Consider the following 12578-nt stretch of genomic DNA (forward strand, 5'->3'; position numbering starts at 1 on the left):
CTTATGAAATGATAAAACGAGTTCACCATCGTATGATTGACATGGTATGCTTAGTTGGAACTCATTTAACATATGGTATTTAAGTTCAGACGTTGTGCAATTGGATGTGTGAAATATCACAGCAGTTGCCAAAGTGCAGGTACTCTGTACGTTCGGGACGAATTGCTCTGCAATTGATTACATGGAAGTTATTAGGGAAGTTGCTAATGTCCAAATACCTGTAAAGTGCCTATTAATTTATCTTTTGCCTTTGTCGCTAATGTTAAGCGAGGCATAATTAGTTAATTTATTTATTTTTCTGTCTGTAAATTATATTGTCATACCTTTATCACCAGCAATCAGCTGTGCTGAAAATTTGCATTAAGTAAAGTGTACCCTTGCCTATAATTGCTACTTTATTTATTTTTTTATGTAATTACCAGTAAATATCATTTGTGTACATATATTGTTCTTTGCCAAGACATTATACCCGCCAATGCCCGAGGATTCACAAAGCTTGTATTATTGTATTATATATTTTTAGTTTAAATTTTTATTTACTTTTTGGCGTGACTTGCGCACTCCTGGCGCCCGAAATGGTATGAGCTTTGACAAACTTCGGTGGCCGTTTCACTGGAAGATCCGTTTCCCCTGGCTAGCCGTGGCCAATTCCCTTTTCCTTCTCGAGTTTTTTTATATATTACATTGAACTTACTTTGTTAGTGTTGCATTTAATTGTTGTAATCTAATTAAATAAATTTTTTATGTACTTCAAATAATTCCGCTTCGAAACTTTGACAAAGGATTCCTTTCCCCACACAAATTTTACCCAGCGGAAAACAGGCTTCGGCTAAATTCTTTATGCATGTAAAGGTATAGCAGAAACTCCATCCCTCATACTCCATCAGGGCGGTTTTTAAAACCGGAAACATTGTGTCTTTTCGACTCTTATCTGTTGCACACTCGTTACTTATCTGAACGCGCTTTATTTTCTCGCATTAGTTCTGTTCTCTTTCATTACCTAGATTCCAGATGACCAAAAACCTGTGCAACAAGGTGTAGATTTCAACATAATGCTAGCATCTGAGGAAAACCCTCTGACAAAATCCCACACAGAGCAGTCGGCAGCGGGATTCAAACCCACAACCTCCCGAATAGTAGTCGGCAACGCCCATTGCGCCACCGACTTCGGTGCTGGTAAAATAGTTGCGTTAACTTTATATATGTACGTGTATGTAGTACAATCAGCGGATATTTATGACAGTCAATACAAAGTGGAGGGGTGAAAGAGGACCCACCACTGAATCACAAACTTCGAAGATGTGCTTCATAATACGAGATAAAGATAAGCCTGTGAGATATCCTCGGTCGAACCGAGAGTAAGACGTTGAGATCTTGTTACTGTTTCTAGAGAATATTTTATACTACTGTTAATAAATCTACACCAAGCGAGATGCAGGGGCAAAAGGGCTACTCCCATGGTAACCCGGTGCCTAAGCGTTCATCGTGAATGGAGCATTTGTTGTGCGGAAATCGCAGGTACCCAATCAGCGTTAGCCGTGTTCGCAAATTGAGCCATGCATTTTAAGTGAATCGTCTTCGAAGCGAAACTTAGAATAGCGAAATTACGCTGAGAACCAAAAATCATCGGCATAGAGCCGTAACGGTACGCGGACGAACATTCCGGCAGCATTTTCGATAAAAAGCGAGTACGTGAAGATTCAGTCCGTCCAACCAGAGGCAAGGAATTCTGCAATCGGTTCGTGTGATTTTAGCAAGAATCAAGTCACGGAGGCGGGTTCAAGTCCGTGCTACATAGAAGCAGCACCCAAAGAGAACTCCTAAAGAATAAACAATAAAGATATTTATAAACAATTAACGTTCTATTGCGTCGTCGTTTTCTTTGATATTCGTTGTACCTCCTTTGTAGTTTCACTTATTATGATTTATGAAGTAGCGTCGTAGCAATTTTATTCTAACGATATATAATTGCCGATTTAACCACCTACTTGCAATTTGCATTAAGTTTTTGTGGACGCCATCTGCTTGTAAAATGTTAAGACTCACGCCGGAAATTTCTTAATAGATTTGAAGTTCGATTTAATTTTGTTGTACAGGGTGTTAATTAAAATTCAAACCCCATATTTCCGTTAATATTGGCGTTCTTTAAAATAAATGAATTGTTTGTAATTTGTAAATTGTGTGCTCATACTCGTATTAATCGGCTAAAAATCAATAAATCTTTACATTAAGGGCGTATAAAGTTTCAAATTTATTGCTTAAAGCAGGTTTACATGTTCCAATCCTTAAAAGTTGAACGTGTACCGTTCGTAATAATTCAGTGCAATTTTAAAAGGTTTTTACTTAATTTACGTATATAAAGCGCCCTAATCATTGTAGGTAACATTGTTACAAAAAGCTTTTAGAAAGTTTTTTATTTTCATTGTGAAGGTAAGATTAAAGTTTGAATATAAGTTTTACCGTTGGTTTTACACACTTAGTATACCTAAGAATAAATAGGTCTTGAGTGTGTTTGCGTCTGTCGGTGAATGTCTACAGCTTACTCAATTCAAAGTACGAGAGGGCACCCGGACATTCCATTAACTTCATCGGATTTCAGCGCCGGCTGCCAAGATTCGCAAAAATGGCACTTTAACATTTTACTTGTTCTATCTTTCTCGAACTCGCCATCTTTCGTTCTTTCACTTTCAGGAAATTTAAGAGTCGATTATCATTTTAACTGCTCCTTCACTTAAAAGGCACTCAGAAGTTCTTTTGTTGAAATCCGCAGAGAAGAAAAACATGCAAAGAGTGAGCACGGCGAGCGATAGGGAAGTATTGCTCTTCCGAGGCCACTAGCATTTATTTACAACGACTTGCTAGGAATAATACATATCAATCGAACCATTTTCAAGATGAGTTTTCGAGATCATCGAATTATTCAATTCGAAACGTTAATGCCACGCCAACGTTTTCGTTCGCTATGGAAGAAGTTTTTCCGCCTTTTTTTAATTTGGTGCATAGAAGTTAGTTCCATTGTAAGTAATTATTTTGAGCCTCGGCGGACCCACCAATCAGAACAGTAGGCAATCTCGTCCCAGTGCAATTAGCGGAGTTCCTTATTAATTAATGCAAGCCGCTTACAGACAGTTTACTTAAGATTCGGCCGGATATGAGTTCGCAATGAGATCAGGCGGTGCGAGGCGCGAGGGAAAACGTAATCAAGCTCGCCGTAGCTAGATAATTATTTCGATAAATTTAATATGATCCATGTAGGCACGTTAGGTGGTTACCTTAATTGTTATTGTTAATTTCCTGCCGGGTAATGCATATCTAGGTAGCGAAGTTGCTTGATTAGGTTCCGTTTAATATTTGATAGAAACACATCAAGGAGCGTAAATCCTCCGTTAGGATATTAGGGATTTAAGAGACTTCCAGAACAGCCTGTCGGCTACACAGTTCCCTATCTTGATGAAGTGCTATTATACGAGTAGTGCATATATTTTAATCGACAGATATCGAAGTAGTGTTCGCTGTTCCGCCCCCGTGGCGCGTCGTGCCTCACCCCCAGACCTCTTGTGTATCCTCCGAAGCCACGACAACGGCAGAGTGCATTTTCAGATTCTGTTTACCATATATATCATTCTTCCTTGAAAATAATAGCGAATTCGTGTACCAGTCTATTAGTAAAAGGATTTATTTTCATTTCGGTAGAGAGTAAAAAGCAGTAAGACTAAAAAATCAAGTGTCTTCCCGTCCGAGACATTAATGGTGTTACATGGCACAGCCCAACCCCACCTGAATCACTCCGCCGTTTTTCCAGGCTTCTGCTAACACATACACTATAGACGAGAGGGCCGTATATCCTTTCTCGACCGCAGTGGCTATGACTCATTGATCGAACGTTATAATGGGATTGTCTTGTTCGAATTCGAATGATTACAATAGGGCACTCAACCCAATCACTTTTAAACCGAAAATACGGCTGCGCGAGGCAACGAAACTAAAAAAAATTACGATCCTTCTGGACTTCTTCGCGGATGCCTTCGTCTTCGACAGGCTATCAATTTGCCGAAGTATTTCATTTAAATCACTTGCAAATTAAAGTTTAATTTCAAACTTTATTAAAATTTCTCTACGGAAGCTTTTTAATTTTTCTTCCTACCATTTATACGATCTTATAACAAAATTGCCTAATCTTAGATAAATCATTATTTTTTTCACAAGGAGAATGTCCACAATATAGTCGAGGACCGAGGTTGAATTGCATACGAGAAGATACTGCCCATCCCTCTACTCTACACAAACTCTCATTATGCTGCAAGATAGTTCTCTTTTGTATCAAGTTGTCCTTTGTAAGTGGAGAAGTGCGGCATTGGCAAGCAGAAATTTTTTTATTTGGTTGTCCGTTCTTCCAACGTGCTTTTTGGGCTCTACGAGCACAAGGGAGATGCTATCTTGTATTTTCCAATCGCATCACCTCTTATTTTCTGACAACCTGACACAAATTTAAATCGGATTGCACATGAGAATTTGGAGAGTCAATGAATAATTTTTTCTGAGTTCTTGATCTACACAGTGTCCAACGATGTGCTAAAAAAAATTAGTTGATGGAAAAATAATTCAAATAAATTTCTGAAGATGGTACACATCGAGTAGGTATGTTTCAGCTAAAATATTTTCAGCAAATGGCTCACACTAGCTATTTAGTTATTATTTTAAATGAGATGCACTAGTTTTTATTTATTTTTGAAATCTACGCCAAATTTGGAGCACATTGGATATCACAAACCCTAAACTTAAATTGAATGGTTTCTTAAACTATTTGTCTTTTCAAAATGATTGGGAAATATAGCTTTTCACAAAATAAATTAGCTTTTATAAAGCAAACGGGATAGTCCCATTATATTTTCAAGGGGTGCTTAAAGAAAGCATAGCCTTATCTAATATTATAAAAACTGTTCAAAATGTTCACAAATTCGTACCAATTTCAAACTACATAAACCTTCACTTTTCTGTTTACCCATGGACTCTGCACCGAAGAACAGGCGTTGTAATTATTACATCCCTATATGTAAACAGATCGCTTTTTATAGAAAGAGGAGCGAAATGAAAATTTCTGTAGCTATTGTAGCGTTTTTATTGCTTGATTGTCTTTCATTGACCAGAGCCATCAAGATAAAATCTTAACATATGCAGAATATCGCATCGGTCCTACCTAGTACTTTGTCACATTCTTCATAGATCGCCATCGAAATGATGTAATCTTCATTACAAACATTTAAAAACGCAATGTTTAACATTGTTTTAGAGCAATCCACGAAGTGAGAACTACGTTTATGTTTTCCATTAGTCCCAGTGCCAATATCACTATAAATTAATCATTTATTTCTAGCTAACTCTTTGACGGTATCTAATTATATTTTACACACATCTCACCAAAAACGATGTATAATCATTTCAGCACGGCCTCATGATGGGCCCTATAAATAAAAAAAGCAAAATTTTGCGTGAATAATTATTATTTTACCTTAGTGCTATTCCTACAGTGCTATCTTACATTAAACGGAAACTAACAAGTTGTCCGCGCCCCAACCTTATATAGTGTTACCAAATAAAAAAATTAAACATAATAATATTACATTAAATTTGTTACATGTTTTTATAAAAATGTGTGTAAAATTGAGACAGAGTCGTCGTATGCAATCTATAGCAGGAAACAAAACAACAGACGTGGGAATAGAAAACTTTCTTATTTGCGGAGCAATTTGGTTGAAATTTTTATGGTAGGTTCCTCTAATATGCTCACTCTAGCGGAGTCTTAAAATGGGAAGCATGTTTACCAACCTATACGAATCAAATTTCTTTTCACTTTTTTTCGCCTTTTAAAACGTTCCAACGATACTTAAAACAACCTTAACCACATCCCCACAATGATCCAGAAAAAAATTTCACAATGATAAAACAATAAAAAGCGGCAAATGCCAACAAAAACATGGATGATCTAATTGTGCATAATAAACTAAGTTTTCCAAAATTGACTGGATCCCACGAGTTTTGTAAATTTTTTATTATTGTGACTATGCCACCAACGTTAAAATTATTATTTTCTATTTTGATTTTTGATAGAACAGTAATCATTGCATGATCGTTTTCCTAGGTAAAAAACAATCAATAATTAAAAATATCGCCAAGGTTCACTTTCTGTGCCTATAAAAATTGTTCATTTTAGATATAGAAATGTAATTAGAGAATACTCATTATTTTCAGTCCAGAATTCACTGGTGAACAAAAATAGAGTGTCTATTCAAACAAATTTTATTTTTGGATCTTCAACGAAATTTCACAGTTCCTAAGAATCACCGGTATAAATTTTTGTTGTTGGTAGATACTAGGCAAGACCAATGATTCAAGCAAGTCTTAAAAATAGAAGGTATGTCTTGTTTAGTTCATAAAAAGCAATTAATTTACTGAATGGTATCTTTTCCAGAAAAAACTCAAATAATTAGGTGTTAAAGCATCTCATTTAAAATAACGAAGTGGAAGTCAACTTCGTATATAACCGCAAGTAGTATGAAATTGCAAATATTTTATATAAAACTGGCCCATTGAATATACCTGTAACTCATATACGTACAGATTTCGGAAATTTATTCGCATTAGCTTTGCAGATAATAGTCGACTCAGCTGGTCGTTCTCGTTGAACACCCTTGTAACGAAAACTGTAGAATCAAGGGTTTTATGTGTTGATATTTTTTCTTTGGATAGGATATACTAAATATTTATCGCATTTTTTAAGAATTGAAGTGGGGAGTGGAACTAGTTTTATCCTTCATAGTACTCTAATGAAAGGTCTCAACGAAAGGAATTAATTTCTATCAACCATAGCCCTCCTCCTCGACCTCTGATCGTGATCGGGTATATTCCCTATTATACCTCAAGAACGGATTATCGGAAGAGGGTACTCACAAAGGGCGATTGAGACGTCTGCAAGAAATATATCCATTGGTGATTGGTCAAAACAAAAGCTATTTCGGTTAAAAAAAATGCGCTTTATCTGCACAAGAGTTGTGCACAATTTATACTTGTTTAACTTATATGGTGTTTTATATGGTATTGGTTATTGCCATGGTGATATTACCACGTGCGCCACCCCTAGATTCTGTGCAGCGATGGGGCTGGATAGGCAGAGAAGTCCCTTTCGAATCAAAATCTACATTGATATTAGGTAATGCGTGAAGGTTTTAAAATCAACCTAGATCTTGAGACTTTATAAGCAGTAAAGTCAATCAGTACCATCATTTACGCGCTAAACTTTGGATAATCACCGCCTTGTTTCATTTTTTCTCGCCAACTATACGGCCCGGTGCACATGAACTGCAAATTAATCGGAACGCTGCAGATATTGTCTTCTATCAAGATAGACAAAAATGCATTGGGAGGTGGGGCAGGGTATCTCACAGATATCAGCGACCAATGTGCATTGTCCCATTATTCCAAACATATTTCTGACTATCTATAGTGGTAATGTACCATTCTTGGTACCAAATTCACTCCTCAAAATTGGAAAATCGAGCATGGAGAATGAAAATATTAGTCCAACAGACATGGAGCGCTATGTAAAAAATTAGATGGAAAATGTTTCGCTTTGGGACGTTTCTTCGCATTCTGGTAGGTATATTGTTCAGTTTTAAATTCTTTTAGGTCCTTCAAATCAGTTCTCTACATTCCCCAAGTCCTTCAAAATTTTTCGTTTAGTTGTATGTTTGACGTTTTTCCGATTCTTGGGTGGTTTTTCTATTTTTTAGTTTCTTCAAGTTCCATCAGAACCTTCACATTTCTTAAGATTCTTCGGATTTTTCAAACTCTGGTAGATTCTAGATTAATTAAATTCCTAAAATTATTTCGGTCCATAAGGTTTCAGATAGTGTGAGCATCCCTAATAAGGGATGAAACTATTACAGAAGGATTATATTCTGAATCGAATCTAAAATTGACGTGTACGATTAATCACTTTGTACCTACTACTACAATATGACTCGGTTTGATGTCAAATACTATGACGGTGTAACAACATCTGCAGCATACAGGGTGCCTATTATTTATGGAATATAGTATATATCTCGGTAAATATGGACTGTATATAAAATTTTTCTATAAGTTAGAATATCTAAAAGCAATTGAATTTTTGTAAATAGCAAGCACACTTTCATTAGGCTCATTTGATAGAGATTTTTTTCTCTTTTGAATGACGGACCACGTTAGCACCCGTGTAGAAAATAATTTTTATTTCAAGCTTTTTGTGATAGGTTATGCCACTGCCTTGTAGTTAATTTTGAACACTCATTGCGATGAAAGCCATTTTCTAGGCCATTTTACTGCTAATTTTATTTTGTCTTCAAAGGTTTAATAAGAAACGTACACGTTCAATTGTTTTACTGTGATGTAGGATATCTGGATTAATGTTATTGATCAAATTATAATACATTTAAAAAACATTTTTTTTAATAAGGGCACTAACATGTTATATCATCGAAAAGAGAAAAAAAAACACTATCAAATGCGCCCAATGAAAAGGTGCACTGTCATTTAAAATAATGCAATTGTTTTTCGTTACTTATTTGTTTTCTGAAATAAAAACAACTGAATGTGTAGGGAACATATGCAGAATCTAGTGCAAATGAAAATATCAAACATACATTGACGATAAAATGTAGTACTGTTAGAAAAACGGAGCTTATTATGTAAAACTATAATTAACTGTTATAGTAATGTTATAAGGCAATTCATGGTGCATTTGTCAAATCAAATTAAATCGTCTATCCTATCATAATTACGAAATAACATAAATCACGTGCATTGGAATTTAATTTTCCAAAATGTAGTAGTTAATTATTAAATAGCATTTGAAATCTAACGGCACTAATCCGTTGAAAAATTAAAATTGTGCTTTAACTATTACAGTAGTTGGAAGCTAGGTACTTTTGCAGTGGAGAAAAACACTATCCAATAAAATGAAAAGGTGAACGTAGTAAATAAGTAAGGGGTATCTATTTAGACAGCGTATACACGTAACGTTGATACTATTCGATAATGATAACTTATATAAATTGAAAAGCTTTCGGGGCAGATATTTCTCTACAAGACCGCGAAATGAAGTTGGTGCGTTAGAAAATACTCAAGGCCCTGTAACGGCCGATGGAAATGGCAAAAAGAGGAGAGAGAAAGGAAATTTCGAGAGCTCTTACTATCAGAGACAGTGCTACCTATCGGCCTAAATGTGTCACGTGCCTCAAACAATATCCTTAAGCGAGAGATTTATCGCTGCTCCCGCTCGTACGAATTTATACAACTTTTATCGGATCCAACTGTTTTCGATGCCGGTGATTTCCTATTCGAACGTGTATTATAGATAGGAAGATGAGAGAGGGCATCTTGACAGTCGACCCGATGGATTTAGCAGTCAGAGGCGAACGAAATCATAAATATTACGGAATATCAAATAACCTATACGTGTTACGGCAGATGGAATTGAAATTGATGTCAAGATTGGGTCTTATAAGATTTTTAATATTTAATAATTCAATTTTGTTGTAAACGGTACGCAAAATATGTATAAGACTTACCGTTTCCATTGTCCGTGCTGTGCATGCTCAGTAATGATGGGCGATTCACAATATTACAATGCGAACAAGTCGTCGCATGGTCTAGTCCGGTCCTGCAACTGACAATACACTAAATCAGCTTTTGATGACCATCATAGAGACTGTGTAAGGGCCAATGCGGGTTCATTACTGATATCTCCGGCGTTTTCTAGACAAACCCTCATGAAACGTTTAAATATTGTAATTTAATGCGTCACAGAGAATGAATTGTAGCGTACTTTTGCTCTATCCTTGGTTAATGGAGTAAACGAATTGAAGCAAAACTGATGTAATAAATGTGCAATGAACTCTCGAATTTGCAAGTTAAACTAATTGTAATCAGAGGGTGAGGTTTATTGCTAGTTGTAATTCCAGGGCTCGGTTAATCACAGTGCCTCTTTGAGCTCAATCTGGGAAATTAAAAATCGGGATTTATTCGTATTAAATCAGCGCGATAACGAACACTCGAGCAAACGAACTGGGAATAAAAACAAAGTTTTATTAATTAAATAGGTAATCGTGCACAAATATCGATGTACTGTTTACATTTCCTTTCGATTATAGCGCTAGCTGGATTCATTATTTGTTAGCTAATGGCGTAAATTAATCCCTAACATTTCGATATACATTTTGATTCATTAATCATAACATTAATTAGTTCAATTTTACGGTATTGTCGATTGTGTGCCGAATCTAAACTCCCCAATGATCGCGGGTGGCGCGCTAACGAGGAACATTCAGCTAATTAGGACGGACAAATAGAAGACGATTGTTATACTTTGTTGTTTACTTTGCCCGTAATCCGCCCTCGTTAACACAACCTACTATTTACTGAAGGAAATAAGTGTTTGTCATATTTATGTCAATAGAGAGAACGTCCGCTCATTTGCACGTGCCAAATTCTCTCTTTGTTGAACCATCCCAATTTCTATTAAGAAATAACATTTAAATTATCTGCGCTAAACGCCTTCGTCTAAAGTAAATTGGTCCAAATTGTTTCTTATTATATACTTTGTATATGTTAGGCTCAAAAGAATAAAAACGCTCATTGAGCTTAACTCTTTAGGACAAAGATTTCGTTTTATCGCATTTGTGTCTTTAAATAGACTACAATACGAAATTCGCCGGTGCCTAGTACTCCCTAATTTGTCAGTACGTTTTTGAAATCAAGAGTCCAGGTCAAAAGTTATGGAGTCAAATATGGTCGCTAGAATTGAATAGTTGATCCTTATGACATTTGGTACATATACATACAGGGTGCCCATCAGGGCCGGACTGGCCCAGGCCGCTAAGTGCTAACCCAGCTAACCCGAGGCTCCGCCATGTGGAGTAGCGAGTCAACTGGGCTCGCTCGCTTGCTAAATTAATTGATAAATTTACCAATACGTCACTGCAATTACAACGCCTTCTCCTTTAATTTAATGTTCAATACTATTCAGCAAGTTGTTTGAAATACAATTAAAAAAATCTGCAAAATAGTATATATCTCGGTAAATATCGACCGTATAAAAAATGTTTCCATATGGAAGTTGTTGAACATTTTATTTCCCATAATAAGTAAGCATTCAATTGTTTTTATTTCAGAAAACAAATGTATAACGAACAAACAATTGAATTTTAGCATTGGAAATGGGTATGTTTTGTATGGGTATGAAGTTACCGGTTTCGTTAAGCAGGAAAGAAGACAGTGGTATCGCAAGGTGCACTGCCATTTAAAAAAATTCTCATGGGACTCGCATTATAGAACTCTTAAAAGTAACAGAGCGTGATGCCCTTGTAATTCACCAACCATGGGACCTGAAGTCATTCTGCCTCACGCGGACCCACTCAGTGCTCTGCCAGAATTCAAAAGCAGCAGTTGCCTCAACCAGAGCGGAGTCACAAAATGCAGATAAGGCTGCAACTATGCTGGGTGAGGCTATGGCCAAAATCCAGCCGACAGTCAGGCTCCCCAAGATAAGCGGTGCTGCAAGGAAACGGTACCGTTGGCTGAGGCAACACTCTCTCCGCCGAGAAAACAAGGTAACTCGGACAAAGGGAAGAGAAGGTCCCGGTCCGACGCTACCACCTCCGAGACTGCCTAGACAAGGAGACAGCCACGCAGGGAGACAACAGGTCCAAGTGAGAGTACGGTTCCAAAGGAATCCATCTACAGCTCATAAACAGGCTATAGAGGGCAAAAGGAATAGGGATACTGAATGGCAAGTATCCGAAGGTGAACCTCACTACAGAAGAGCTTAAAGCACTTCAGGAGGGAATCCTTGAAACCATTAGAAACCTAGAAGGAGGAACGGCGTGTCCTCAATTCCTAGGTAAGTAGGATGAGAAACCGATTCCAAAGGCGATTATTGTGACTTTTGCGGCCAAATGAAGAATAAGAGTAAAAAGGTCAAACGGAACAACCCGCCGAAGGTACAGGCTCCCCCAACTAGTGAACTCCAGTCGTCCGGTGAGGGTGCCTATGTGCCTAGGGGGTCAACCCGGGAAACACCATACGCAAAAAATTGCTTTCCCACAAGCGAACCTCCAGCAAAGCAAGGCGACCGGCGTGCTGTGTAAGAGGTTCGCCACAACCAATGTGGTCATGAAATAATAAAATTAAAATACGGTTAACAAGAGACCGCAGGAATATTGTATCTATAATTCAATCAATTAATCTTAATTGAAAACAATTACCTTGTAGTGAAGTACTCCGATAGTGGGTTCGCAGTGAATTTACTTTACAACTGCCTGGTTACATTTTACATTTCACTTTTACGATTCAAATTCGTCGATTGTGTACATTTTTAGAAACGCTCGGCTCATTGAACGACCACATTGCAAGTTGCTCGCTTAAGTATGCACACACCTCTTTCCTCGGTCAACGAGTATGCTTGAAGCTTGACTACCGTCCCGAACGCTTTCTTTATAAGTTAAATATCGAAATTGGTCTTTTTTACCTATTAAAATGGCACC

The 12578-nt window shown here is 37.0% G+C and overlaps 1 protein-coding gene across 8 annotated transcripts in view; it reads right to left on the bottom strand.

The window, feature by feature from the left end:
- LOC116168086 (LIM domain only protein 3) overlaps positions 1–12578 on the bottom strand; it is a 188210-nt gene that overhangs the window by 56308 nt on the left and 119324 nt on the right. For 7 of the 8 annotated variants that reach the window (XM_031483745.1, XM_031483746.1, XM_031483747.1 and 4 more), the window contains exon 3: positions 9606–9703. In XM_031483745.1, coding sequence (XP_031339605.1) covers positions 9606–9630 — 25 coding nt within the window. In that variant the 5' untranslated portion in view covers positions 9631–9703. The remainder of the gene's footprint in view (positions 1–9605; positions 9704–12578) is intronic. The other variant, XM_031483743.1, reaches the window with a different exon arrangement.

Source organism: Photinus pyralis, unplaced genomic scaffold (genome assembly GCF_008802855.1).
Source record: "Photinus pyralis isolate 1611_PpyrPB1 unplaced genomic scaffold, Ppyr1.3 Ppyr1.4_LG4, whole genome shotgun sequence".
Lineage (NCBI taxonomy): Eukaryota > Metazoa > Arthropoda > Insecta > Coleoptera > Lampyridae > Photinus > Photinus pyralis.